The following is a 27,970-nucleotide window of genomic DNA, read 5'->3' on the forward strand; positions in this document are numbered from 1 at the left end:
GGGTACTAAGGCTAAGAAGTGTGGCTTTGTTCTGGAAAGGGAAGGGAATAATATAATTGATTATAATTGTTTTTGAAAGATGATTCTGGTGGCAGAATTGAGGATGGTTTGGGGGTAGTGTGAAACTGTGGTAACAGTGTCAGTCAGGGGTCTACGACCGAAATCTAGGAAAAAATGACCAGGACCTAAACTAGCTCAAGGCAGTAGCAGTGTAAATATTGTGGATAATGAATCATATCTATAATAAGCAGAGTTGACAGAATTTGATAACTAATTAGACAGGAGGTGAAGGAGAAAAGTAAGCCAAGGATTATAATCAAGATTCTGTCTGAGGTGCCATTTCAAGATACAGTAAAAGGCCTTAGGCTCACAGAGCAGAAGGTCATATTGGCTTGGAAGTTCATTCAGGTGGAAATGTGTAATAAGCAGTAGAAATATATGGTCCAGTAGTTCCGTAGAGGGTCTGGGTTGGTACCATGTAATTAGGAGTCATCAGAATATAGTGGTAGTTGAAAACAAGGCCATGAGTGAGCACATCCAGCCTTGCAGACTGAGAAACTACTGGAATATAAGATGGAACCAGGAAATGCTAAATTCATGGTGTGAGTGGGAGAACAAATCCACAAAGGAAACAGGAGATACATAAATTGAGAGAAACTTTATCTGTCTGTAAGGGAAGTGATGAATGCCAAAGGAAGAGTTTCGGCAAAACATGGTTACTTTGTCAATGGCCCCAGAGGCATGTGAAACATGTTAAGGGCTGAAAGTATTCATTTGATTTGATAAGTAAAACATTTTGGTGACATTGGCAATAGTAATTTCAGTGGAATAGGATATCAGAAAAATCTTTTTTTAAAGTCTTCATAAAAGTATTATCAAAGCCTGACTTTACTCTTAGAAGGCTAATCTCATTTCTTTTCTATCACTTTGTTGGGGAAAGTAATTTAATTTATTCATTTGATTTGGGGCGAGAGAAAAAAATCTTTTGTCACACATGCAATGGCTATCACTGACTCAAAAGATATTTTGGCATGTTTCAAAGGCAGAAAACCAGACAAAGGACTGTTCGAGTCCTCTGATACTGATGATTGCAAGTAGTCTGGCTAACTGAGACCAAGAAGGTATGTTTAAAAATGTCAAAGCATTGACCTGAATACATTTTTTTCACCAGATAAATAGACGAATCAAGACAACATTTATAAAAAGGAAATATTTCTCCCAAACTTATCTGTCACATCAATTCTGCTACAGTGTATTAATACACAGGATGAAGAATATTTAAAGATGAAATTGGACTGGGAATGAGTACTTAATGATTTAACTTCCAAAGCCTACCCTGACTCAGCCCATAATGTATGCCTCTAAATTTACTCTCTGCCACTCTCCCCAATATAATTTTATTGTCAGTGGTTTCTTAATACTTGGATGATGAAACCCCCAGGAGGCCAGTAGTGTTTGACAAACCATATGCACAAATGTATTTTTTCTCTATCAGCAGCTATTAAAAGTTTTAATTACTATGCCATGGGGGAAGGTATGATGACATTTTTTATGTTACTAAGGGACCTTCACACCTGAAAAGATTGAGAACCATTCTTATGCTGGTCTAATTCATTATTCACCAAGCATACCTCATGACTTCCTTATTTTACACCATTCCTTCTATCCAGAATGCTTTCTCATCTTAATCACGATTTATCAGAGTCTCATTTCTCCTTCATGGTGTACTTTAACTGATACCTTGTCTCTGAATCCTTCTCTTGTCCCTGAAGCCAAAAATGTTCTTCTGTCCCCATTTTTAAAAATCTGTATCTTATGCCACTTTCACATACTTCTATAGTTGACCTTTGAACAACATGGGTTTGAACTGGGTCCACTCACCCAGGATTTTTTTCAATACTACAGTACTACATGATCTGCAGTTGGCTGAATCTGTGGATGCAGAACTGGGCTCACTGTAAAGTTACATGTGGACTTTTGACTGCTCGGAGGATCAGTGTCCCTAGCTCTCACGTTGTACTAGGGTCAACTGTATAGTTGTTTGGGTGTCTTATATTCCATTGGATTGAATGTTCCTTAACAGAGGGAATATGTCTTGTTCATTTTTAAAATTTTGTAAATATTGTGTTGCTTCAAGTTTCAAATAAGAAAACATTACCCACTGAAATTATAGCTAAATGTCAATGTGAAATCATTCATGTATAGGTACAGTATGTCAGAGGCAATATATCCTAAGAGATCGCTTGTAAATGTACTGTCATGAGGCTAAAGTATCTTGCAAGTCTCCATTAAATAGAAACAAAGATATCTCTGAAATACTATGGGAACGATGTTAAATACAATGCAATTATTGTAACAGGTCCAAGATAAAAGAAGAGCATAGACAAAGATGAAATGAGAATCCCTGACCAGGCAACATAAATCCTCTCAGGGACCTGCAGATACATGCCTTGCGGCCCTCATGCATGCTGTCACCTTGGTAATGATTATCATTCTGCATCTGATCTTTTTTTTCTCCTGAGAAATTTTTAAGATTATCTTTTTTCTTGGCAAAGTTAAAGGGCATTGGTTTATTTGGATAAACACATATAATCTAAAAGTTTTAGTTCCTGAGCAAACACTTATTATATACAGTATTTTAACTTCAAATCCCTACAGGTCTGCTATTCAAATGAGCTTAACCAGAGAACATATGATCCTGTGAAGAAGTGTTGTCCCTGTTTAGTTTAGGACCATGATTCCTTTCACCCAGATCTTCAAGGCAGGTTTTTCTCCTTTTATGCCTCAGAGGGCCTGAAATCTGTTCATAAGCTGACTTCCCAACTACACTTTCCTATTGTGAAAGAATTACCTGATCTACCTACATGTTTTCCTAGCAGCATCTTTTTTTTTTACTGTAAATAAGTAAACTATTAATAAGCTTCATTTAACCAAGGCCATCTTTCACAGACCAGTAACATGTGAGTGAATGGATAAAATAAGTTTCTCTTATGTACAAAACTGATGACCAGATGCTAGGATGTGCTGCACCAAAATGCATTCACACCATGAGCTCAGCCTTCTCTTTCTAACACCACTGTTTAATTGTTAAGTCTTGCACACAGGAAGTAGGCAACAGACATTTACCGAGTGAATCAAGTAAATAAAAACCGTACTCTGATTTAAAGTCAACCGAAAGTTTTTGAGTAGCTAATGATACCAGATTACTTTATATATATATGTGTCCTTCAGAGTCCTTTCACAGAGGTCGATATAGTCACTCTAGTTCACTGATTATTTTTGTAATTCATTCGAGTTATTCCCAGAATTCAGACCATGAAAATATGGTTTGAAAGACCATGGGCCACACAATACTTTAATAATCCTAATGTTTCCCTTATTATACAGTTAGTGAAAACAGTACATGTAATACTGGTGATGCCATCATTCTTGTTTACTTACACACAAATTACATTTTGTAACATTAAAAATGTTGCCACCAAATACAATGTAAAAATTTTCTCTTACTCTTTTTGAGGGTGTGTGGGGATCAAAAATCTAGAGAGATAATAGTGTTTCAATTTAAGAAGCTCACTTAGTTTTTTCCCAAAATGAATAAATTATTGTTGGAATTATGACTGGTTATTTTCTAACTTTGCCAGTGACAGTAGAATCTTTTTAAACAATAGAGAATGTACAAAATGCAAACAAAAGAAATATGAACTATATCAACAAACATCAAAGAAATAACCTTTTCCAAATCATAGAAAAACAGAAAAGTTTAAACACATAAACACTCATTTTTAAACAGAAAAAGTTTGCCAATGTTATTGTAATATTTTAATTTAATAAAGATCTATCAAATTTGATAACCACTTTACAGTAACTTAAGAAAAAAACATTCAGAACTTTTCTAGTGGAAAAAAATATTACCTGTCCAAGGCTTTTCAGCAAGAATGAAGCTAATAAGAACCTGGGCACTGTGATTTTTGATTTTACTTTATCTTCACTAGAATAGTGAATTTAATTAACTTTTCTCAACATGTATTTTTTAAAAGATTCAACAAACAGGAATCTATTTTTCTTTCTATCTCATGTAACCTTGAATTTTCAATAACAATTCATCTATAGTATTTCAAACCTTTCAGGTAGAATAATAACTGAGAAATAATATTAAGGCAAATTGGGAAATGAATTCTTTTTTAAAAAGGCTATTAAATTTACCTGGAGACTAAAATGGCATACTATGTTTAATTCTTGATCAGACATTGGAAAAATAAACTGGTCTAAAGGAGTATAAGGATATTATTGGTGTGAAGAGAAAGTAACTTTAAAAAATGTTCTATTTCTAATTATGGGATTAATGCCTCCACAAATAATTACTACCCATGTATTCTCTTGGCTTTGTACTCTAAGGTTTAGCCAGGTGAGAACTGCAACCCTGTAACTCTTTGAACTGCTTGGCTCCTATGGAGATGTGCTGAGAGAGCAAAAGTAGCTCATAAATAAAGTGACTGAAATCCTTTCATGATGATATAATCCAAATTCTCACTGTCTAGGTATAAATTCGAGAAAATAGTGACTGGAGGTTTCTCTATGTCCAAATTATTTGTTTATGTTTAGGAATTTTATTTCTTAATTGACTTTAGATACTCTTCTATACTCTGAATACTGTTTTGATTTGTTATATGAATAGGTACATTCAGTTTTATTTTCAACCATGTGAGGTTGGTTAAATTAGGATTTGGAACGAACTAGACATTTCTAAGAAGATGGTCAATTTGTCTTTTTTCTGAACTACTATATTATCTATGGTTTAACATATTGATTTATGCTATTCCTTAACTATTTCATTATATAAGTCTTGATTCATCAACAAGACTCAAAATGTTATCTATGTCTTTTGTATTTCCATAGCACACAGTAGGGTCCTAGAAAAGTAACATATAATATAGGGTCCTAGATAAATATTTTGAACTGCTGAAACACATACTAAAACACCCTGCTTACACTATATTTAATTTATTGCACAGACTGTTTTATTTAACCACCCACTAGTAAAAAGCCATAGTAAAGTTTTTATTACATGCTCTTATATACAAATAATTATTACCTGGCAGTAACTTAGACCACTTGACTACTGAAAGAAGTTGTCTCTCGCCTAGCTGATTCAGACTTGTCAGCAAAGAACTGGAGGTATCAGGTTTGGTGTTGTCGTGTCCTGCATAGACCACATCTGGTTCAATGCTCATGAGCAAGTTGATCAGCGGGGGGACCAACTGTAAGTCTTGATTTGGTGAAAAAGTGATTCTCTGGCTTAGGGCTTGGCTTTCATTTGGAATGCCCACCGGCTGTGAGAGAGCAACGGCATCTAGTGCTCTCATAACTCTAACTTTATTGAACTTTTTAAACTTTCGACCTACAGAGAAGAAAAAAAAAAAAGAAAGGAAGGTAATATAAATACATAGAAATGAAATATTCCAGCAGAGAATGATTTTTCTTAATTCTTAAAATTATAGCATTACAGGCTTTGGCATCTATCTCATAAAATGAGACACAATAAGTAAAAATGTTAGGTCTCAGACTTGGATTAAAGAATTAATTACACCAGCATTCACTGGGCTGATGGGTGTGGGTAATTACACCAGTATCCCATGCAAGGTTATGGAGCTTTGCAGTAACATGTAGAAAAGACAAATGGCTTTTAGCAGAAACCAAGCTCAGTGTTGGTCAATATTCTGACAGGACTGCCTTCCCAAAGTTAATGCTACAGACTACATAATTAAAACATAGTGTTTAGTAGATATTGAATCTCCTTTTGAGTTTTATTCTTTTAAAAATCTGTTAAAAGATATGCATATACATATGCAAACCCCACAAAATCTGGTGCACAAATTCAGCGGTCTCATGATCATTTGAAACTCCTTGAAGTCAATACATGGACTATTATGAGATATAAGGACCCAAAGCTAAGAATTCAATTTCTAAATTAAGGGAGGAGAGTGTCTACATCTTGTGCTGGTCAGGCCACATTTGTATTTCTGGACAATTTCTAGAATTTCTATTTTGCTGAATTGTCATGTGTTAGGAAGAAAAACAGTCTGACAGGGAGATGAGTAGAAATCTGCCTCATGAGGAGTGGTTGAAGGAGAACAAGATGTACAACTGGGCCACTGCTGGTTCCCAGGTGCCTTGGGGTGATCAGAGGGCAGGCTGGACTCCAGCTCCCATCTGCTCTATGACAGGCATGGGCTACTTAACAGTATCAAGTGTCTGTGCTGTTTAAGCCAGGAAAAAAGGCTAAGGAAGGCTTGATAATGGTTTGCAATCATATAAGCAGAGGCTGCAGTTTGCTGGCTCTAATCCCTGTTCTGGCTCATAGACATGTTTTGTTTGGCTCACACAATTCTTTCCAGAGTTATGAAAGCATTTCTGAATTAGCTGGGTGGCAACAATCTGTTAAAGCCGAGCTACAGCTGCTGCTTTTGAATGGGGCACAGACACTCCCACACATCCCGGTTCCCACCACAAACTAGTAGTAGGCCATTGGTCAGTTTTCTTAAATCAGGTCACTCTGCCCAATTAAGTTACCTGCCTGGTCTCTGCAAGCGTTTGCCTTTGTGATTTCTGAGCGCAAGTATTGTCATAAAGAGAAAGGATTACACTTGTTCTATAGAACACCCCCCTCCAAAGTTGTGTTAGAATGGATAGGTGACAGAGAAACAAATGCCAGGGGTCAATATATAGAAAGGATCCAGAAATGTTTAAGGAGATGTTTCAAACAAGTTTCCTGGGGAAGGAATGAGTTACCAGAGGGAAGGGAAGTAATATTTGTGGAGTATCTACTATATGCCAGGAATTTTATATATGTATCATTTATGCCTCACAACAAGTAGGTATTATTAATTCCATTTGTAAATTGGGAGAATGAAGAGTCAAGAAGATGGCATGCCCAATGTTAGAGTGATAGAGCTTGGATTATGTGGACTCTGAAGTCCAAACTCTTTCTCACACAATCTCTCTGGCGTTTCAGGCAGGGACTTCATGGTCGTTTGGTGGGATTCTGGAAAAGAGGTCTAGGCAAGAGATTGTGGGAAAGAGCACAAAGGTTGATTCCTTCCAATCCTAAAATACTGTGGTTAACAGAAAATAAGACATACATCCTATCAGCCCCTTCCCTCCCCAATAATAACTCCAAAATGGTTTTCTTTTTCATTTATTTTAACCCCTTTTCTCTTTTTTAATGCCCTTTCAGTTCTGGTTTTATCAGGATTTGATTACACTATGAAACCATGGAATCTTATTGAAAACTAAAGCAAATGTTTTACATTTTGTTCAGTGTAAAAAGTCTTACACCCAAAATAAATTCCAATTTCCTAACATGCTGATTATACATAATGCAGTTTGAATTAATATAGAAATGTTCACATTTCTGCTTGTGATCCAGTCTTTTCATGAGTCCCAGTGAAAAAAAGGGGGACGTGATAAAAGCAAAGTTGAAAGATGAATTAACATTGAACTAGATCATTTACATATCTATCTTACGTAATTTAACTTGCAGCTCAAGGGTTTGAAATAAACACTAGCATTTCCATTTTAAAGATGAGGAATAGGTTTATAGAAGCTAAGTAATTGGCCAAGTTTATAGAGAAAATAAATGCCAAAGCAGAGATATTAATCAAGGGTTAATTTATTTTATTCTTTCTTTTACTTACTCATAAAACACTGATTGAGTGGTTTCATGTACCAGGCACCGTTTAAGGTCCTGAAACTACAGCTCTGAATAATCAAACAAGGTATCTGCTTTCATGGGGCTTATATTCTGGTGGGAAGATAGAGAGAGCCCGCAAACAAATAAAGAGTAAGATAATACCACACAATAGTATGCACTATGAGTGAAACGTGTAATGTAACAGAGAGTGACTTGAGGCAACCGGACATTAAATAGAACGGTCAGGGAAAGACTATGGTCTTTCCACTAGAGCACACTGCTGCCCCTTCACATAGCCTTTATTTCTCTAAATCTGCAGGCTGATGACTCTTCTGGAGCTAATCAAGCAGTGTATGTCAAAGGAGAACTTTGCACACCAGGAGAATTAACTTAAAGAATTGAATAAATGTAAAGTATTATTAAGAGATGTTTTCCTAAAGTGCTAAATTGTTACAATCTTGCCACCTCTACCCTCCACCCCCTACAATGAATATGTTTGGTCTTCCCAAAATAAATCTTAAGAGATGTAATAACTCTTCCATCTACCTACAGCTTATGAACATGTGGCATGTGGGAAAAATGAACTTTGGGTTGGCCATATCTTGGTATGAATCCTATCATTTAGAAGCATTATATCTGGGGTGGATTATTTTATTTATCCAAGTATCAGTTTACTCACCTATTAAACAGGGCATTTACCTCACAATATCACCATTAGCCTAGGTAAAATAATGTATAGAAGTATGTGGTGCTTGGCATATAGCAGACACTCACTAATGTTAGCTGTGACTTTTGGAACTTGATTAGAAAGACTTGAGAGAGGAAGGGAAACTATAACTTCGTTTAGTTTGCATTTTCTGATGTTAAAAAGTGTTCCTAATCACCTATTTTCTCCTCCCTCCAAAACCTAAGCAAAAAAAACAAACGACAAAGGCTTCTATGGTCAAATATGTTTAAGCAATGCTGTATTAGAAAATTTAAAGTGATATCCTTACCTTACTTAGTACTGTATCTCAGAACCTTCAATACGTTGTATGGATTATGGATCTCTAAGAGAATAATATTAATATATAGTGTTTCCCAAGTATATCTGTCTTTTTCACTTGATGAAAAACCTGCTAGTATCTCATGGGATTAACAGTTTGGAAAACACTACTTTAGAATATTTTTCTCTATGAGGTTTGCATTTGAGATCAAGCCTATGATTTGAACCTCATTAGTTCCATTGTCAAGCATGCAGTCACTGATTTTTCTCTTAGCAAGTTAAATAAAATAACTAGCTGTTATTAAAAAGACAGTTAACCTTAACTCCTCTTGACATTATATAAAATAGGAACTGTAAAGACACATGTACATCTGCACCAATCTTAATTTTAAATTGCCTTTGTTTCATCATAGAGTAAAATACAAAAAGTATTGTTTTCCTTTATTTCTACCACAACTGGCAACTTTAAGTTAAGGTCCAGAGCCCAAAAGAGGATGAAATTAGATTAAAATTTAGATATATAATTTTTGTAACCACATACACATTTGTAGATACAAATCAGAGTCCCCAAGGGAAGATAATGTTAAGAGAAGAAGAGAGTTAATGAAAAAGTTCCCCTGTCCTTGACAGTGACCTTCAAAGAAGATACCACCTCTTTGTCAGCTTTGTATATTCTCTTCAGTGTCCGGCAGTGCCTCAATAAATCTCTGCTGAATGAATGAAAGAATACATTATTATGCCTTTCTGTAGTTATTCTCTATTGCTGCATTTGTTTCCTTCAGAGCACACAGCCTCCTCCTCTGCTAGGCTAACTGCCCCATGAGGATAGGGGCCAGGTCTCTTTTATTTACCAATGTAGATCTGAAGCTTTCCAAACCATCTATCATACAGTGGACTACTAATAAATATTTGTTGAGCTATTGAAGTTATTATTTTGACTTAACATAGATCTTGAAAAAGGAATATCACAGGAAGAGTACTAAAAAGATAATGTGAACAGCAATGTGATTTTTTTTTTTTTTTGATTTGCTGGATTTTATATAAGGTAGTCTTTCAAAGAAATGATTCCTAGTCTTCACGTATAAAAATCACTATTAAATAATATAACAAACAAATCTATAGAATTTTATATAATTGTTGATTGATTAACTAGATAATGGCAAAAAGTACTCACAATTCAGTAAAAATTTAGAATGACTCTGTATTGCAATATTACTCATGTACTTCTGAAAAATAACAGCACCTGGTGGTTTGGTAACCTAAGTAGAGACTAGGTGTGTGGGCCCAGTAACCACCTCCCACCCACTATTCTCCCACCCCGCTGCATCTATCTTCAGAAGCTTTCATTGTTTTGTGGGAAGGAGGGAAGACAGGTTCAGATGCTAGGGGTGGGCATGGGGGTATAAGAAAGAAGATGGGGAGAAGGACTTAATAGTTGTCTCTCATTCAACCTGATGGACATCATTTTGAGGATGGAATCAGATGCAGAGGAACTGATTTTTTGAGGCTTAGGGAAAGAGGAGATCCATCTGGAGAACATTTTCTTTGTAATCAATGTATAATATTGGTACCCCTATACTCTGCTTCCCTCCTGTTACAATGCATGAACTGCCTATGCTCCTACCATTTCAGCTAAATCTTATTTCTTCTCACCTACTCAATGACTTTTCTCTGAAATCATCTGCCCTCTTGTCTGCATCCTCTGATAGTCCCTCTTATGCACAATCCATCCCATGAAGAGAAATTACTCTCTCTACTTCCTCTCCTCCCATTCTCCCTTGAACCCATTCCAGTCAGGTTTTTCTCCCTACTCCAATAAAATTGTTCTTGGCAAGGGCACCAATGATTTCCACTGGTCAAAATACAATGGTCAATACTCAGTACTTATCTTAAACAAACCATCAGTGGTACTTGACACAGTTCATCATTTCCTTCATCTATTCTCTTGGCTTCCACATAACTCACTCTTGTGGCCACTCCTTTAGTCTCTCGGGCTTGCTCATTACATCTTCTTGACTTCTAAATCTTGGAGTTCCAGAGCTCAGTCCTCAGACTTCTCTTAGATAGCTACACTCTCTTTATAGGTGTTAGCATCTACTCTTATATCTTTAATGTCACATAGATATGGAATGATTACAAATCTATAACTCCTGCTTCAACTTTTTCTGGGAACTCTAGACTTAACTATCTAATTGTCTATTCAGTATCTCCACTGGTATGTCTAATAACACCCCCCAAAACTTAATATGTTTAAAACAAAACTTTGATACACTTGCCCCAAAACTGCAGCTTCCATTTTCTAACTCCATTTACACACTTGCTCTGGACAAAAACTCTGGTGTCATCCTTGATACTTCACTTATTCTCTCACTTCATATCCAATTCATCAGCAAATCCTGGTGGATGCCATGAAATTATAACCCAAATCCAATCATTTCTCCCCATTTCCACTGCTTCCACCGTAATTTAAGCCACCATCATCAGAGCTGTATTATTGCAACATGTGCTGGCTGATTTCCCGGCTTTCATCCTTGTACTTCCACAGTCTATTCACTACCCAGCTGAGTGAGCCTTTAAAATCTACAGATTATTTTACTCCTGGCTCAAGACTCTCAGTGACTAGTCAGCCTACTTAGAATGAAGTCCAAATTCTTTACCAAGCTCTACAAGGCCCAACATAATCTTGCACAGACAGTCTCTCTTACAGTCTCCCCAGCTCCATCCATACTGATGCCCATGTTCTTGGAACTTGTTGAATATGTTCCTACCTGAGGCCTTTACCCTGTTTCCCTTGCCTGAAATGATCTTTCCCGAAATATTTGCAAGATTTGTTCTTCATTTCATTTCAATTTATGCCCAAATACCACTTTATCACATAGGCTGTTCTTTCTTATCCTATAATTAGATATTTGTAACATATATACCCAGAATATACAAAGAATTCCTATAAATCAGAAAGAAAAGACATGAACAGACATTTTATAGAGGAAGAAAAATAGAAATAGGCAAGAAAAATACAATTGATCTCATTAGTAACCAGAGAAATGCAAATTAAGATCACCATGAAATACAACCTATCCAGAATGGCAAAGACACACAAAAAGGAACTTTCATACAGAGCTGAGATGGGGTGTGAACTGGTAAAACTACTTTGAAAACAATTTGGTATTATCTAGTAAAGCCAAGATGAACATATATTATAATCAGGCACATACCTTAACTACAGAAACTCTTGCACATGAACACCAGGAGACATGTGCAAGAATGTTTATATGTATGTATATACATATATGTATATATATGTATATAATGTATGTAGTAGCCTTCAAAGTCGAAACAAACAAGAATATTGTTAAGAGACACATAGAAAATCAGAAAACCTACAGAATTATACAAGGAAATGAAGGATCCTAAATTCAAGCTACAAGTTTCCTGGAAAAACGGAAAGAATATGACATTCGAACAACATGCAAAGAAAGGATAAAGTATTGCATAATTATTCTTACAGTATATATGACTGAATCTGAATGGATGATGTTCCTATGAGTAGGAATTTATCAGACAAGTGTTAAGAAAAGTTCTTGAGAGAGAAGAGACATATTAGAAATGACAGCTTAAATATAGCCTAATAGGAAAAATTCTGAACTATTTTAGCAAAAAACTGGAGAGGAGAGGGAAAACAGTTTCTGAACTTCTTTAGTATGTGTTAATAAAATAATTGGTGAAATGATCAGTCATAGTTACTGTTTAATTCTGATGTAATAAAAGAGAAATATAGATTTAATTATGACATCAGGATGGGAATGTAAGCACTAGCAAAATGGAAAAGCAGAGTAAAACTTACAATTTAACAAGAAGGACTGAATGGGGAAAATGAAATGAAAAGAAATATGACCAAGCCAGCAAAGTAAGAAAAGGGAAAAGAGGTAATAATGAGGAAGTATCGCACACACTGAACAGAAAATGTGTTGGAAGAAATAAAAATTTTATATACTGATTATATCAACAAATATTAATGGACTAAATTTCCCTGTTGACATCAAAGAAGATCAGCTTGGGTTACAAAATTCTGTTGGTAGTTTTTACAAGAAACACAATAAAAACATAGGAAAATAAGCTGAAAATTAAAAGATGAGAAAGGTGAACCAGGAAAATACAAAATGTGGCAAGCAGAAGTAACAATATAATAACAGATAAAACGGAATTCAAGTCCAAAGATATTAAAATGAGACAAAGTAGGGATATTAAGAAAGGATAAAACATACTCTGCCCTCAAAGATGATATAAGTATATGCCTTTAATAGCAAACAACATAATAGTCAAATAATTAAAACAGAAGAATCCTCAAAAAAGAAAAACTTGATAAAAACACAAAGTGGGAATACCCATATATTTCTTTCAAATTTTGTATGTAAATATGATAATAAGCACAGATATAGAGAATTTTAAAAATAAAATATATATAAGGAATCCTTAATAAACTTTTTAAAAATGAAAGCTTACTATATTCTTAAATATCATTAAAAATTAAATATCATTAAAAATATCAAAATTAAAAATCAAAATTAACTAATTAACTTGGCACTTCACACTTTTCTAATTAAGTCCTTGATCAAAGAGGAAATTAATGTAAAAGTTATTAATCATCTAGACATTAACAAAAAGAAGACAACACTTCAAATCAAAACCCATGGGGACTTACCTGGTGGTCCAGTGGTTGAGAATCCGTCTTGCAACACAGGGGACGCTGGTTCGATCCCTTGTCGGGGAACTAATGCCACACGCCGCAGGGCAACTAAGCACGCATGCCACAACTAGAGAGCCTTCATGCCACAACTAGACAGCCCGCATGCTGCAACTACAGAGCCCAAGCGCTCTGGAGCCCACATGCCACAACTAGAGAGAAGCCCGTGCACCACAAAGAAGCAAAGACTTGCACGCCACAATGAAAAATCCTGCATGCCGTAACTAAGACATGACACAGCCAATAAATAAATAAATAAATAAATATTTAAAAAAAAAACATGGAATGCAGTCAAATATAAAAAATATACACATAGGAGTATATAATTTTGTTGTGGAAAAAGACAGAAAACAGATGAGCTAAATAAGCATTCAGTTAAGACATAAATAATAAAGAAAAGGTCAAATAAACCATAAATAAAAGGAGAAAAATGTATCATACGATGTATCATAAAGGAGATATAATTACATATACTAAAATAATTAGAAGAATAAGAAAAAAATATTAAGTGCAACTCTCCTGAAATAAATTTGATAATTCAGGTAATGGAGAGTTTTATAGTAGAATATAAATTACCAAAATTGGCTCTGATACCAGTTTCACAGCCTAAGTCTTATCTTTTTTTTTTTTTAATTTTTATTTATTTATTTATTTATTTATTTATTTATTTATTTATTTATTTATTTATTTATGGCTGTGTTGGGTCTTCGTTTCTGTGCGAGGGCTTTCTCCAGTTGCGGCAAGCGAGGGCCACTCTTCATCGCAGTGCACGGGCCTCTCACTACCGCGGCCTCTCCTGTTGTGGAGCACAGGCTCCAGACGCGCAGGCTCAGTAATTGTGGCTCACGGGCCAAGTTGCTCCGTGGCATGTGGGATCTTCCCAGACCAGGGCTTGAACCCGTGTCCCCTGCATTGGCAGGCAGATTCTCAACCACTGCACCACCAGGGAAGCCCCTAAGTCTTATCTTTTTTATCAACAAAATTTTCTTATACCATCTTAAAGTAGAGGAAAAACTCAAAACCTTCCCTATAGATTTTATGAAGCAACCTTAACCTTAAAGACATCATATCAGAAATAAAGATTAAACTGAATTATGATTATATAGCTAAAAATTCTAAATAAGCCATCAGCTAGTTGAATTCTGCAGAATTAAAAACAGAACCCTATACTATGTCCCAGTAGAGCTTGTTGTGAGAAGAAAAGGATGGTTAAACATTGAATGTATACCACCATAATTCATCACATCAGATCAAAGGGGAAAAAAATCACGTGATTTTTATTACTAGATGATAAAAAGGCTGTGAAAGGCAGAACAGTAGCTCCTCAAAGATGTCCAGGTTATAATCTCAGGAACCTGTAAATATGTTACATTGGATATCAAAGGAAAATTAAAGTTGCAGATGGAATTAAAGTTGCTAATCAGCTGACATTACACTTAAGAAGAGTATCCTGGATTACTGTGGCGGGCCTAATGGAATCACAAGGGTACTTGTGGAAAGAGGGAAGCAGAAGATTCAGATTAAGAGAGATGGCATATTGACAAAGACTTGACTGTTGTTCACTTTGAACATCAATGGGAACTATGAACCAAAGAATTTGGGCAGCCTCTAAAGCTGGAAAATGTCAGGATATGGATTTTCCCCTGGAGCCTCCAAAAGGATGCAGTCCTGCTGACACCTTGATTTTAGTCCATTGGGACCCATTTCAGATTTTTGACTTCCAGAATTGTAAGATAATAAATTTGTGTTGTTTTTAAGCCACTAAATTTGTGTAATTTGTTACAGCAGCAATAGGAAACTAATGTAAAGGCTTTTCGTTAATTCCTCAGTCAGGAATTCCCTGGTGGTCCAGTGGTCAGGACTACCTGCTTCCACTGCAGGGGGCATGGGTTCGATCCCTGGTCAGGGAACTAAGATCCTGCAAGCCACATTAGGAGTCATCATTACTTTAACAAACCTCAAAGTAAAATAAAGAGATAAAGATATAAAGACTATTTACCAAAACCCAACAGCAAACATTATATTAATAATGAAATACTTTATTTTCAGATAAAATGACTATATATCTAGAAAACTCAAAGGATTACTAATAACCTATCAATGTATTGAGATAATTTAGTTACATGGCTAGAAAGAACATAAGTTTATAAAAATCACTAGATTTACCACTTCTAATAATTACCACTTGAAAAATAGAAGATATTCTACAACATATATGAAAGTTATAAAATACTCAAGAATATATTGAAGAAAAGCATGGGACCTGTATTAAAACTGTAAAATGCTGTCACAGGACACAAAACAAAAATTTGAATTAAGGAAAAGACATATGTTCCTGAATTGGAAACCTTAAAGTGTCAATCCTGCTCAAATTAATACATAACTTTTATACTGTTTCAATCAGAATCCAATATTTTTTGGAATTAGAAACGATAGTTTTACTCTTCATTGAGAAGAATAAATGTGTGTTAGAGTAGCCAAGAGAATTTTGTTAAAAGAGCAACTGTGATTTTACTATATGCCATGCTATGTATTAAAATTTATAATAATACTACCATAACCCAAACATGATATTAAACCAAACTATTGAATTATTAATAGTTTCTTGGAATGGATATATAGATCAACAGAATAGAATACAGAACCCAGGAACATTTACAAAATCCATGTAGTACACCTTAATGTATGTTAAAAGTGGTGGGTGAGAGGCACTTCACTTTGCGCACGTGAAGGCTACAGGGAAAGCAAAGAACATAGGTCCTTAAGTCCATTTTCATAATAGAAAGGTAAAAGGACTGCATGGAATAAGGACCACATGGTCCTTATTCCAACTGAATAAGGACCATGTGGTCACACCAACTACTTTTACCCCATGACCTGGTCTTCTAAATTTGAAGACCAGACAAGACGTAGAGGAGAGAGAAGTAATGGAAAACTGGGAATCATTTTGGAGTTACTGATCATATTTGACTGAGCAGAGACAAATGTACACTTACCATAACATCTTCAAACCTGCTTCCCTGTTTTATTTTTCTTCTTTACATTTATCATCTTCTATCAGGCTACAGTATTCTATGTTATATAATTATTTTGGTAATTACCTCTGTCCTCAACAAAAACGTAAGCTCCTTGATGATAGCAGTCCCTTGTATATAGTAATAATTATTCTGTTGAATAAGTTAATAATTGCACAGCAACAAAAAAACTTGTTTGTCACAAAGGCTTGAACAATAATCTGGCTTCCTGCAATATTACTTCCACTTCTTGAATAATAGGAATAAATCTAAGTGGAAGTTCCCTTCAGTAAAAGACATAATCTAGTGCAGAAGGTCTAGTATATTTCATAGTAGAATGTCTGGGTTCACAAATGCCTGCAAACCAGCTGTGGACACCTTTCAAAGTTACATATATGTCCCCAACCACTGTTTCCCTCTTTCCATACCAAATCCAATAGCTGAGATTTCATGTCTTCTAGCTCAAATTATAAAGGGATAATCAAACAAGGAAGGAAGCTGAGGGGAACCAGCTAACAATTACTAAGTCCAATAGCAGGCCAAGATAGAATTATATAGACTTAAATGTGTAGTAAGTAGTAGGCATATTGTACAGAATTTAGGCAAAAATATTTTTAGAAATGATAAAAAGAGAATGTAAAATCAAAAATCAGATGAATACAAGTTAGAGTAAGAAGTGTTGTAGGAAATGGCCTGAAGCAATCCTTTCAACTGTATTTCAAAGATAAAGTGGCATCTAAGTTTCAAGAAATCAAAGAAGAGAAACACAACATTAAATAAAAGAATAAATTACAAAAAAGAATAAGATAAAATGGGAGGTGGCAGAGAAAAAAATTTTTAAATAAAGAAAATTAATATACAAAAATATGTTGCATTTCTACACACTAACAACAAACTATCAGAAACAGAAATTAAGGAAACAATCCCATTTACCATAGCATCAAAAAGAATAAAATACCTAGAAATAAACCTACCTAAGGAAGTAAAAGACCTGTACTCAGAAAACTATAAAACACTGATGAAAGAAATTGATGATGACACAAACAGATGGAAAGATATACCATGTTCTTGGGTTAGAAGCATTAATACTGTTAAAAGGACCATACTACCCAAGGTAATCTACAGATTCAATGCAATTCCTATCAAAATGCCAATGGTATTTTTCACAGAAATAGAAGATATTTTAAAAATTTGTATGGAAACACAAAAGACCCCAAATAGCCAAAACAATCTTGAGAAAGAACAGAGCTAGAAGAATCATGCTCCCTGAGTTTAGACTATACTACAAATCTACAATAATCAAAGCAACATGGTACTGGCACAAAAATAGACACAGAGGGGCTTCCCTGGTGGCGCGGTGGTTGGGAGTCTGCCTGCCAATGCAGGGGACACGGGTTCGAGCCCTGGTCTGGGAGGATCCCACATGCCGCGGAGCAGCTGGGCCCGTAAGCCACAATTGCTGAGCCTGCGCGTCTGGAGCCTGTGCTCCGCAAGGAGAGAGGCCGCGATAGTGAGAGGCCTGTGCACCGCGATGAAGAGTGGCCCCCGCTTGCCACGACTGGAGAAAGCCCTCGTACAGAAATGAAGACCCAACACAGCCATAAATAAATAAAAATTAAAAAAAAAAAAAATAGACACAGAGATCAATGGAATAGAATAGAGATCCCAGAAATAAACCCATGCACTTTGGTCAATTAATCTATGACAAAGGAGGCAAGAATATACAATGGAGAAAAGACACTCTCTTCAATAAGTGGTGCTGGGAAAACTGGACACCTACATGTAAAAGAATTAAATTAGAACATTCTCTAACACCATATACAAAAATAAACTCAAAATGGATTAAAGACCTAAATGTTAGACCAGAAACCCTAAAACTCATGAGAAAACATAGGCAGAACACTCTTGGACAAAAATCATAGCAATATTTTTTGGATCTGTCTCCTAAAGCAAAGGAAATGAAAGCAAAAATAAACAAATGGGACCTAATTAAACTTAAAAGCTTTTGCACAGCAAAGGAACCCATAAACAAAATGAAAAGACAACCAACTGAATAGGAGAAAATATGTGCAAATGATTTGACTGATAAGGGGTTAATATCCAACATATATAAACAGCTCATACAACTCATCATCAAAAACAAACAACCCCATTAAAAAATGGGCAGAATAACTGAATAGACATTTTTCCAAAGAGGAAACACAGATGTACAATAGGCACATAAAAAGATGCTCAACATCGCTAATCATTGTAGTAATACAAATCAAAACCACAATGAGGTATCATCTCAAATCTGTCAGAATGGCTATCAACAAACAGAACACAAGTAACAAATTCTGGCAAGGATGTGCAGAAAAGGGAACCCTTGTACACTGTTGGTGGGGATGTAAATTGGTGCAGCCACTGTGGAAAACAGTATGAACTTCTCTCAAAAAACTAAAACTAGAACTACCATATGACCCAGCAATTCCACTCCTGAGTATGTATCTGAAAAAAACCCAACAAAACACTAATTTGAAAGGATACATGCACCCCAATGTTCATAGCAGCATTATTTATAATTGCCAAGATATGAAAGCAACTTAAGTGCCCATCAACAAATGAATGGATAAAAAAGATGTGGTGTATATATATACAATGGAATATTACTCAGCCATAAAGAATGAAATATTGCCATTTGCAGCAACATGGATGGACTTGGAGGGTATCATGCTAAGTGAAATAAGTCAGAGAAAGACAAATACTATATGATATCACTTATATGTGGAATCTAAAAAATACAACAAACTAGTGAATATGACAGAAAAGAAGCTGACTCACAGGTATGGAGAACAAACTGGTGGTTACCAGTAGGGAGAGGAAAGGGTGGAGGAGCAACATAGGGGTAGGAGATTAAGAGGTACAAACTAGTATGTATAAAATAAACTATAAGAGATTCAAGATGGCAAAAGAGTAGGAGGACATGGAGTTCATCTCTCTCCACGGATGCATCAAGAATACACCTATAGATGCAACAGTTCTCACAGAACACCGGTTGAACACTAGCAGAAGACCTTGGACACTGGAAAGGACTATAAAGATCCCTGCATAACTGGGTAGGATGTAAAAAAGAAGGGAGAAGGAGGGGGAGAGGAAGCAGGATGGGACCTGCACCCAGGGCCAGGGGAACTGAAGCAGAGAAGAGATTCCCGAATTCTGGGAAACCCCCTCTCTGAAGGGGAAATCGATTGGGACAGAAGGGAAGCATTTGAAGCTTTTGGAAGAGGGTGAAGTGGCCAATCTGTGGCATATGGGACAGAGTGAGAAATATACAGATGGTCTGTACCATGGCCCTACGTGCCCCAGACTGGGATGTGTGTTCACAGGTGTGCCAGGGGGCTGGGAGCTGGATTGTGGGGATTAGAGAACAGGCCTGGGGCAAGAACTGCTGTTGGCTGTGGGGAGATGGACTGAGGGGATGGGAGGGAGGAAATCCGCAGCAGGGAATGTCTGTGGAGGAAGACCGGACTGCCATGGAAGCAGGGCGCTATTGCTGAGTCACAGGCAAGGGGAGGAATGACTATTGTAACCTCTCTCTCCCCACACGCCGGTGCCAGCTGCCGAGCAATAAAAAAAGCCCCCTCAGAGCTGGCCCTCATGCACTGGCTGCAAGGCAATGAAAAAAAAAGCATGGCCAGGGCTGGCCCTCACATGCTTTATGCCAGGCACTAGAAAAGGCCCTCACTTGGGCGATACCTTCTGCGCCTGTGGCCACCAGCTTCCCTGCGCATTTGGTGCCTCAGGGGCTCCCGTGATCCAAGCACCATACCACCACTGCTCCCTGTCCTCACTGAGGCAGACCCAAGAGCTCTAAGGCAGCCTCAGGACCAGACTTCTGTGGGTGGACCACATGCAGAGGTGGGAATAAAACCAAAGCTGAACTCCAGGGATGGGGCGACTAAGGAAGAAGATCGAAAATCTTTCCATCAGCTATACAAGCTGCAGATTAAATCCTTGTGATCAGATAGGTAGACCCTGCATCTATGGAATATCTGAGCAGACAATGAGTGTTCCCACAAATGAAAACGGTCTAGCTCTGGCAGCTGTGGACTTTGGGGGCAAGTACACACAGGAATTGGGCCAGATCAGAGTCTAAGTGATATCCACAGGGCCCACAGCATGTCCAGAGACCAGCCCAGAGGCAGAGGAGGGCCTCTTGGGGAGGCAGAGGTGGGCTGTGGCTCACAGTGTGTGCAAGGACACTTACAGTGGAGACCCCAGGGAAACATAATTATTACTATTAATTTTATTATGTTTTGATTCATTCTGTTGTTGGTTCTGGATTTTTTTCTTTCTTTGTTTTTTTCTTTTTTTGAATTTGTTTGTTTGTTGTTTTAGTACTTTTTTATTTAGTCTTTTATGACCTCTCTGTTTTGTAACATCTTTTTAATTTTTTTGATATATTTCTATATTTACTTTGCTTTTTTGTTGTTCTGTGTTCTTTTCCCTTATTTTTTTCTTCTTCTTTTTCTCTAATATATCTTTTATTTTTCTTATGTTTCCATTTCTACTTTGCTTTTCTGTTGTCCTGTGTTTTTTCCCTTTTTAATTTATTTTATTATTATTTTTCTTTAATCATTTTTATTGGCTTATTCTATTTCCTTGCTTTATTCTTCAGTTGGCACTTTGCTTTGGTTTGTTTTTAGGTTATGTGTTTTTGTTAGTTTTAATGTAATTGTTTGATTTGGTTTTTGAGTTCTTCTACTTGTCTGGTTGTTCTCTTGCTTTCTGTTTTATTTGGTTCTGTTTTTGTTTCTCTTATGTGTGTGTTTCCTTGTTTTTGTTTTTGTTTGTTTGATTTTGTTTTTACCATTTCTTTGGGGTTTTGCTTGTTTTTTTTCTTTTTCTTTAATATATTTTCTATTGTATTATTTTAACTTCTATTTCTATGTTGCTTTTCTGTTGTTCTGTCTTTCTTCCCCTTACTCTTTTCTGTTTTTCTTTATATTTTTTATTATTTTTGTCCGTTTTCTTTCTTTGCTTCATTCTCCACTGGGCACTCTGCTTTGGTTTTGTTTTGTGGTTTTATGTTTTTGTCAGTTTTCTTTTTAACTGTTTGATTTCATTCTTGGGCTCTTTTGTTTGTCTGGTTGTTCTCTTGCCTTTCTACTTATTTGGTTCTGTTTTTATTCCTTTTGTGTGTGTGTGTATTTCCTTGCTCTTGTTTTTGTTTGCTTGATTTTACTTTTTACCATTTGTCTGGGGTTTTGTTAGTCTTTTCTTTCCTTTTAATCCTTTATTGCTGGGATGAGAGACTTCTGGGGTCTTGGTTCCTCGACCAGAAGTCGGGCCTGAGGTTCTGGGGTGGGAGCACCAAGTCCAGGACTCTGGGCCACTAGAGAATTCCTAGCCCCAGGGAAGATTAATCACCAAAAGCTCTCACAGAGGCATCTATCTGAATCCAGTTGAGCTCCACCCAACTGCCAGCAGCTCCCAGCACTGGATGCCTTACACGAAACAACAAACAAGACAGGAACACAAACCCATCCAACAGCACACAGACTACCTAAAGTCATACTAAGCTCACAGACACCCCAAAACATACCACCTGACACAGCCCTGCTTATCAGAGGGCACAAACTCAGCTACACCCACCAGAATTCAGGCACCAGTCTCTTCCATCAGAAAGCCTACACAAGCCACTGAACAAACCTCACCACCAGGGGCAGAGAACAGAAGCAAGAGGAACTACAACCCTGCAGCCTAAAGAAAGGAGACCTCAAATGCTGTAAATTAGTCAAAATGAGAAGACAGAGAAATGTCTTGCAGGCAAAGGAGCAAGATAAAAACCCGCAAGACCAAATAAATGAAGAGTAAATAGGCCAACTACCTGAAAAAGAACTCAGAGTAATGATAGTAAACATGATCCAAAATCTCAATAATAGAATAGAGGAAATACTAGAAACATTTAACAAGGACCGAGAAGAACTAAAGAGCAAACAGTAATGAACAACACAATAACTGAAATTAAAAATATTCTAGAAGGAATCAATAGCAGAATAACTGAGGCAGAAGAATGGATAAGTGAGCTGGAAGATAGAATGGTGGAAATAACTGCCACAGAGCAGAATAAAGAAAAAAGGATGAAAAGAATGGAGGACAGTATCAGAGACCTCCAGGACAACATTAAGCGCACCAACGTTCAACTTACAGGGGTGCCAGAAGAAGAAGAAAAAAAGAAAGGGTCTGAGAAAATATTTGAAGAAATTATAGTCGAAAACTTCCCCAACATGGGAAAGGAAATAGTCAATCAAGTCCAGTAAGAGCAGAGAGCCCCATACAGGATAAACCCAAGGAGAAACATGCCAAGAAAGATATTAATCAAACTAACAAAAATTAAACAGTAGAAAAAAGTATTAAAAGCAGCAAGGGAAAAGAAACAAATAACATACAAGGGAATCCCCATAACGTTAACAGCTGATCTTTAAGCAGAAACTCTATAGGCAAGAAGGGAGTGGTAAGATATATTTAAAGTGATGAAAGGTAAAAAATTACAACCAAGATTACTCTACCCAGCAAGGATCTCATTCAGATTCAACAGAGAAATCAAAAGCTTTAGAGACAAGCAAAAGTTAAGAGAATTCAGCACCACCAAACCAGCTTTACAACAAATGCTAAAGGAACTTCTCTAGGCAGGAAACACAAGAGAAGGAAAAGACCTACAAAAAGAAACCTAAAACAATTAAGAAAATGGTAATAGGAACATACATATCGATAATAACCTTGAATGTAGACAGATTAAATGCCCCAACCAAAAGATATAGACTGGCTGAATGCATACAAAAATAAGAGCCGTATATATGCTGTCTACAAGAGACCCACTTCAGACCTAGGAACACATACAGACTGAAAGTGAGGGGATGGAAAAAGATATTCCCTGCAAATGGAAATCAAAAGAAAGCTGGAGGAGCAATACTCATATCAGACAAAATAGACTTTAGAATAAAGACTATTACAAGAGACAAGGAAGGACACTACATAATGATCAAGGAATCAATCCAAGAAGAAGGTATAACAATTGTAAATATCTCTGCACCCAACATAGGAGAACCTCAATACATAAGGCAAATACTAACAGCCATAAAAGGAGAAATCGACAATAACACAAAAATAGTAGGAGACTTTAACACCCCACTTACACCAATGGACAGATCACCCAAACAGAAAATAAATAAGGAAAAAAAATTTTAAATGACACATTAGAACAGATGGACCTAACTGATATTTATAGGATATCCCATCCAAAAACAACAGAATACACTTTCTTCTCAAGTGCACATGGAACATTCTCCAGGATAGATCACATCTTGGGTCACAAATCAAGCCTCAGTAAATTTAAGAAAATTGAAATCATATCAAGCATCTTTTCTGACTACAATGCTGTGAGACTAGATATCAATTACAGGAAAAAAATGTAAAGAAAACAAACACATGGCAGCAAAAATATACACTACTAAACAACCAAGAGATCACTGAAGAAATCAAAGAGGAAATCAAAAAATACCTAGAAACAAATGACAATGAATATACAATGACCCAAATCCTACAGGATGCAGCAAAAGCAGTTCTAAGAGGGAAGTTTACAGCAATACAATCCTACCTCAAGCAACAAGAAAAATCTCAAATAAGCAACCTAACCTTACACCTAAAGCAATTAGAGAAAGAACAAAAAAAAACCCAAAGTTAGCAGAAGGAACAATATCATAAAGATCAGATCAGAAATAAATGAAAAAAAAATGAAGGAAATGATAGCAAAGATCAATAAAACTAAAAGCTGGTTCTTTCAGAAGATAAACAAAATTGATAAACCGTTAGCCAGACTCATCAGGAGAAAAAGGGAGAAGACTCAAATCAACAGAATTAGAAATGAAAAAGGAGAAGTAACAACTGACATGGCAGAAATACAAAGGATCAGGCAGACTACTACAAGCAACTGTATGCCAATAAAATGGACAACCTGGAAGAAATGGACAAATTCTTAGAAAAGTACAACCTTCCAAGACTGAACCAGGAAGAAATAGATAATATGAACAGACCAATCACAGGCACTGAAATTGAAACTGATAAAAAATCTTCCAACAAACAAAAGTCCAGGGCCAGATGGCTTCACAGGCAAATTCTAGCAAACATTTACAGAAGAGCTAACACCTACCTTCTCAAATGCTTCCAAAATATAGCAGAGGGAGGAATACTCCAAATGCATTCCACCAGGCCACCATCGCCCTGATACCAAAACCAAAGTTGTCACAAACAAAGAAAACTGCTGGCCAATATCACTGATGAACATAGATACAAAAATCCTCAACAAAATACAAGCAAACAGAATCCAACAGTACATTAAAAGGATCATATACCATGATCAAGTGGGGTTTATCACAGGAATGCAAGGATTCTTCAATATACAAAAATAAATCAATGTGATAGACCATATTAACAAACTGAAGGAGAAAAACCATATGATCATCTCAATAGATGCAGAGAAAGCTTTCGACAAAATTCAACATCGATTTATGATAAAAACACTCCAGAAAGTGGGCATAGAGGGAACCTACCTCAACATAATAAAATCCATATATGACAAACCCACAGCCAACATCATTCTCAATGGTGAAAAACTGAAACGATTTCCTCTAAGATCAGGAAAAAGACAAGGGTTCCCACTCTCACCACTATCATTCAACATAGTTTTGGAAGTTTTAGCTATGGCAATCAGAGAAGAAAAAGAAATAAAAGGAATGTAAATTGGAAAAGAAGAAGTAAAATTCTCACTGTTTGCAGATGACATGACACTATACATAGAAAATCCTAAGGATGCCACCAGAAAACTACTAGAGCTAATCAATGAATTTTGTAAAGTAGCAGGATACAAAATTAATGCACAGAAATCTCTTGCATTCCTACACACTAACAATGAACAATCTGAAAGAGAAATTAAGGAGACACTCCCATTTACCACTGCAACAAAAAGAATAAAATACCTACGAATAAACCTACATAAGGAGGAAAAGACTTGTATGCGGAAAACCGTAAGACACTGATGAAAGAAATCAAAGATGATACAAACAGATGGAGAGATATACCATGTTCTTGGATTGGAAGAATCATCATTGTGAAAATGACTATACTACCCAAAGCAATCTACAGATTCAATGCAATCCCTATCAAACTACCACTGGCATTTTTCACAGAACTAGAACAAAAAATTTTACAGTTTGTATGGAAACACAAAAAACCCTGAATAGCCAAAGCAACCTTGAGAAAGAAAAATGAGCTGGAGGAATCAGGCTCCCTGACTTCAGACTATACTACAAAGCTACAGTAATCAAAACAGTATGGTACTGGCACAAAAAACAGAAATATAGATCAATGGAACAGGATAGAAAGCCCAGAGAGAAACCCACACACATATGGTGACCTTATCTTTGATAAAGGAGGCAAGAATATACAATGGAGAAAAGACAGCCTCTTCAATAAGTGGTGCTGGGAAAACTGGACAGCTACATGTACAAGAATGAAATTAGAACACTTCCTAACACCATACACAAAAACAAACTCAAAATGGATTAAAGACCTAAATGTAAGGCCGGACACTATAAAAGCCTTAGAGGAAAACATAGGCAGAATACTCTATGACATAAATCACAGCAAGATCCTTTTTGATGCACCTGCTAGAGTAATGGAAATAAAAACAAAAATAAACAAATGGGACCTAATGAAACTCAAAAGCTTTTGCACAGCAAAGGAAACCATAAACAAGATAAAAAGACAACCCTCAGAATGGTAGAAAACATTTGTAAACGAAGCAACTGACAAAGGATTAATCACCAAAATATACAAGCAGCTCATGAAGCTGAATATCAAAAAAACAAACAACCCAATCCAAAAATGGGCAGAAGACATAAACAGACATTTTTCCAAAGAATACATATAGATTGCCAACAAACACATGAAAAGATGCTCAACATCACTAATGATTAGAGAAATGCAAGTCAAAACCACAATGAGGTATCTCCTCACACTGGTCAGATGGCCATCATCAAAAAATCTAGAAACAATAAATGCTGGAGAGGGTGTGGAGAAAAGGGAACCCTCTTTCACTGTTGGTAGGAATGTAAATTGATACAGCCACTATGGAGAACAGTATGGAGGTTCCTTAAAAAACTAAAAATAGAACTACTGTATGACCCAGCAATTCCACTACTGGGCATACATCCTGAGAAAACCACAATTCAAAAAGAGACATGTGCCACAATGTTCATTGCAGCACTATTTACAATAGCCAGAACATGGAAGCAACCCAAATGTCCATTGACAGAGGAATGGATAAAGAAGTTGTGGCATATATATACAATGGAATATTACTCAGCCATAAAAAGAAACAAAATTGAGTTATTTGTAATGCAGTGGATGGACATAGACTATGTCATACAGAGTGAAGTAAGTCAGAAAGAGAAAAACAAATACTGTATGCTAACACACATATATGCAATTTATAAAAAACAGTACTGATGAACCTAGTGGCAGGGAAGGAATAAAGACACAGACGTCCCGCGGTGGGGTGGGGATGGTGGTGTGCTGAATTGGGCCATTGGGATTGACATGTATACACTGATGTGTATAAAATTGATGACTGATTAAAAAAAAATAAAAAATAAAAAAGACACAGATGTCAAGAATGGATTTGAGGACACAGTGGGGGAAGGGGAAGCTGGCACGAAGTGAGAGAGTAGCATTGACATATGTACGCTGTCAAATGTAAAATGGATGGCTAGTGGGAAGCTGCTGCATAGCACAGGGAGATCAGCTCAATGCTTTATGATGACCTAGAGGGGTGGGATAGGGAGGGTGGGAAGGAGGCTCAAGAGGGAGGGTATATGGGGATATATGTATACATAGCTGATTCATTTTGTTGTATAGCAGAAAATAACACAACACTGTAAAGCTATTATACTCCAATAAAGATATTAAAAAAAACTATAAGGATATATTGCACAACATGGGTAATATAGCCAATTTTTATATTAACTGTAAATGGAGTATAAGCTTTAAAAATTGTGAATAACTACACTGTACACCTGTAACTTACATAGTATTGTACATCAGCTATACTTAGGTTAAAAAAAATTTAAAAAGTAAAGTCATTGTAGATTTTAAAACCTTATCAGAAGAATAAGAAAGGAGAACTGCCAGTGTAAATACTAAACCATGGACATGAAGTTTGGACTGAGATTTTGAGAAAGATTGTCAAATGAAGTTTAAAAGGATTAAAATGTGAGTAAAGAAAAGAAGATTGGTGTGGACGACAGAAAAAACAGAGAGCCAACATACAGATTATTATTAGGGACCATGAAAAAGAGAAAGAAGACGTGAAACAGAAAAAAGTATTTGAAAGTAATATTAAGAGAATACTTTGCTAACATATAAGAAGACTTGAATTTTCAGATCAAAAGGGGCTTACTTTGTTTCAAGAACATTAATAGATTAAGCGAGAGCTAAAT

At 36.3% G+C, this 27,970-nt stretch overlaps 1 protein-coding gene across 2 annotated transcripts in view; it reads right to left on the reverse strand.

Annotated features, from left to right (window-relative positions):
- PGR (progesterone receptor) overlaps nt 1-27,970 on the reverse strand; it is a gene marked incomplete at its 5' end in the record, with an annotated part of 101,840 nt that overhangs the window by 25,561 nt on the left and 48,309 nt on the right. For both annotated transcript variants that reach the window (XM_082339897.1, XM_082339896.1), the window contains one exon: nt 5,093-5,398. In XM_082339897.1, coding sequence (XP_082196023.1) covers nt 5,093-5,398 — 306 coding nt within the window. The remainder of the gene's footprint in view (nt 1-5,092; nt 5,399-27,970) is intronic.

This window comes from Balaenoptera borealis (assembly GCF_965194805.1).
Source record: "Balaenoptera borealis genome assembly, chromosome: 11".
NCBI classification, from domain to species: Eukaryota; Metazoa; Chordata; class Mammalia; order Artiodactyla; family Balaenopteridae; genus Balaenoptera; species Balaenoptera borealis.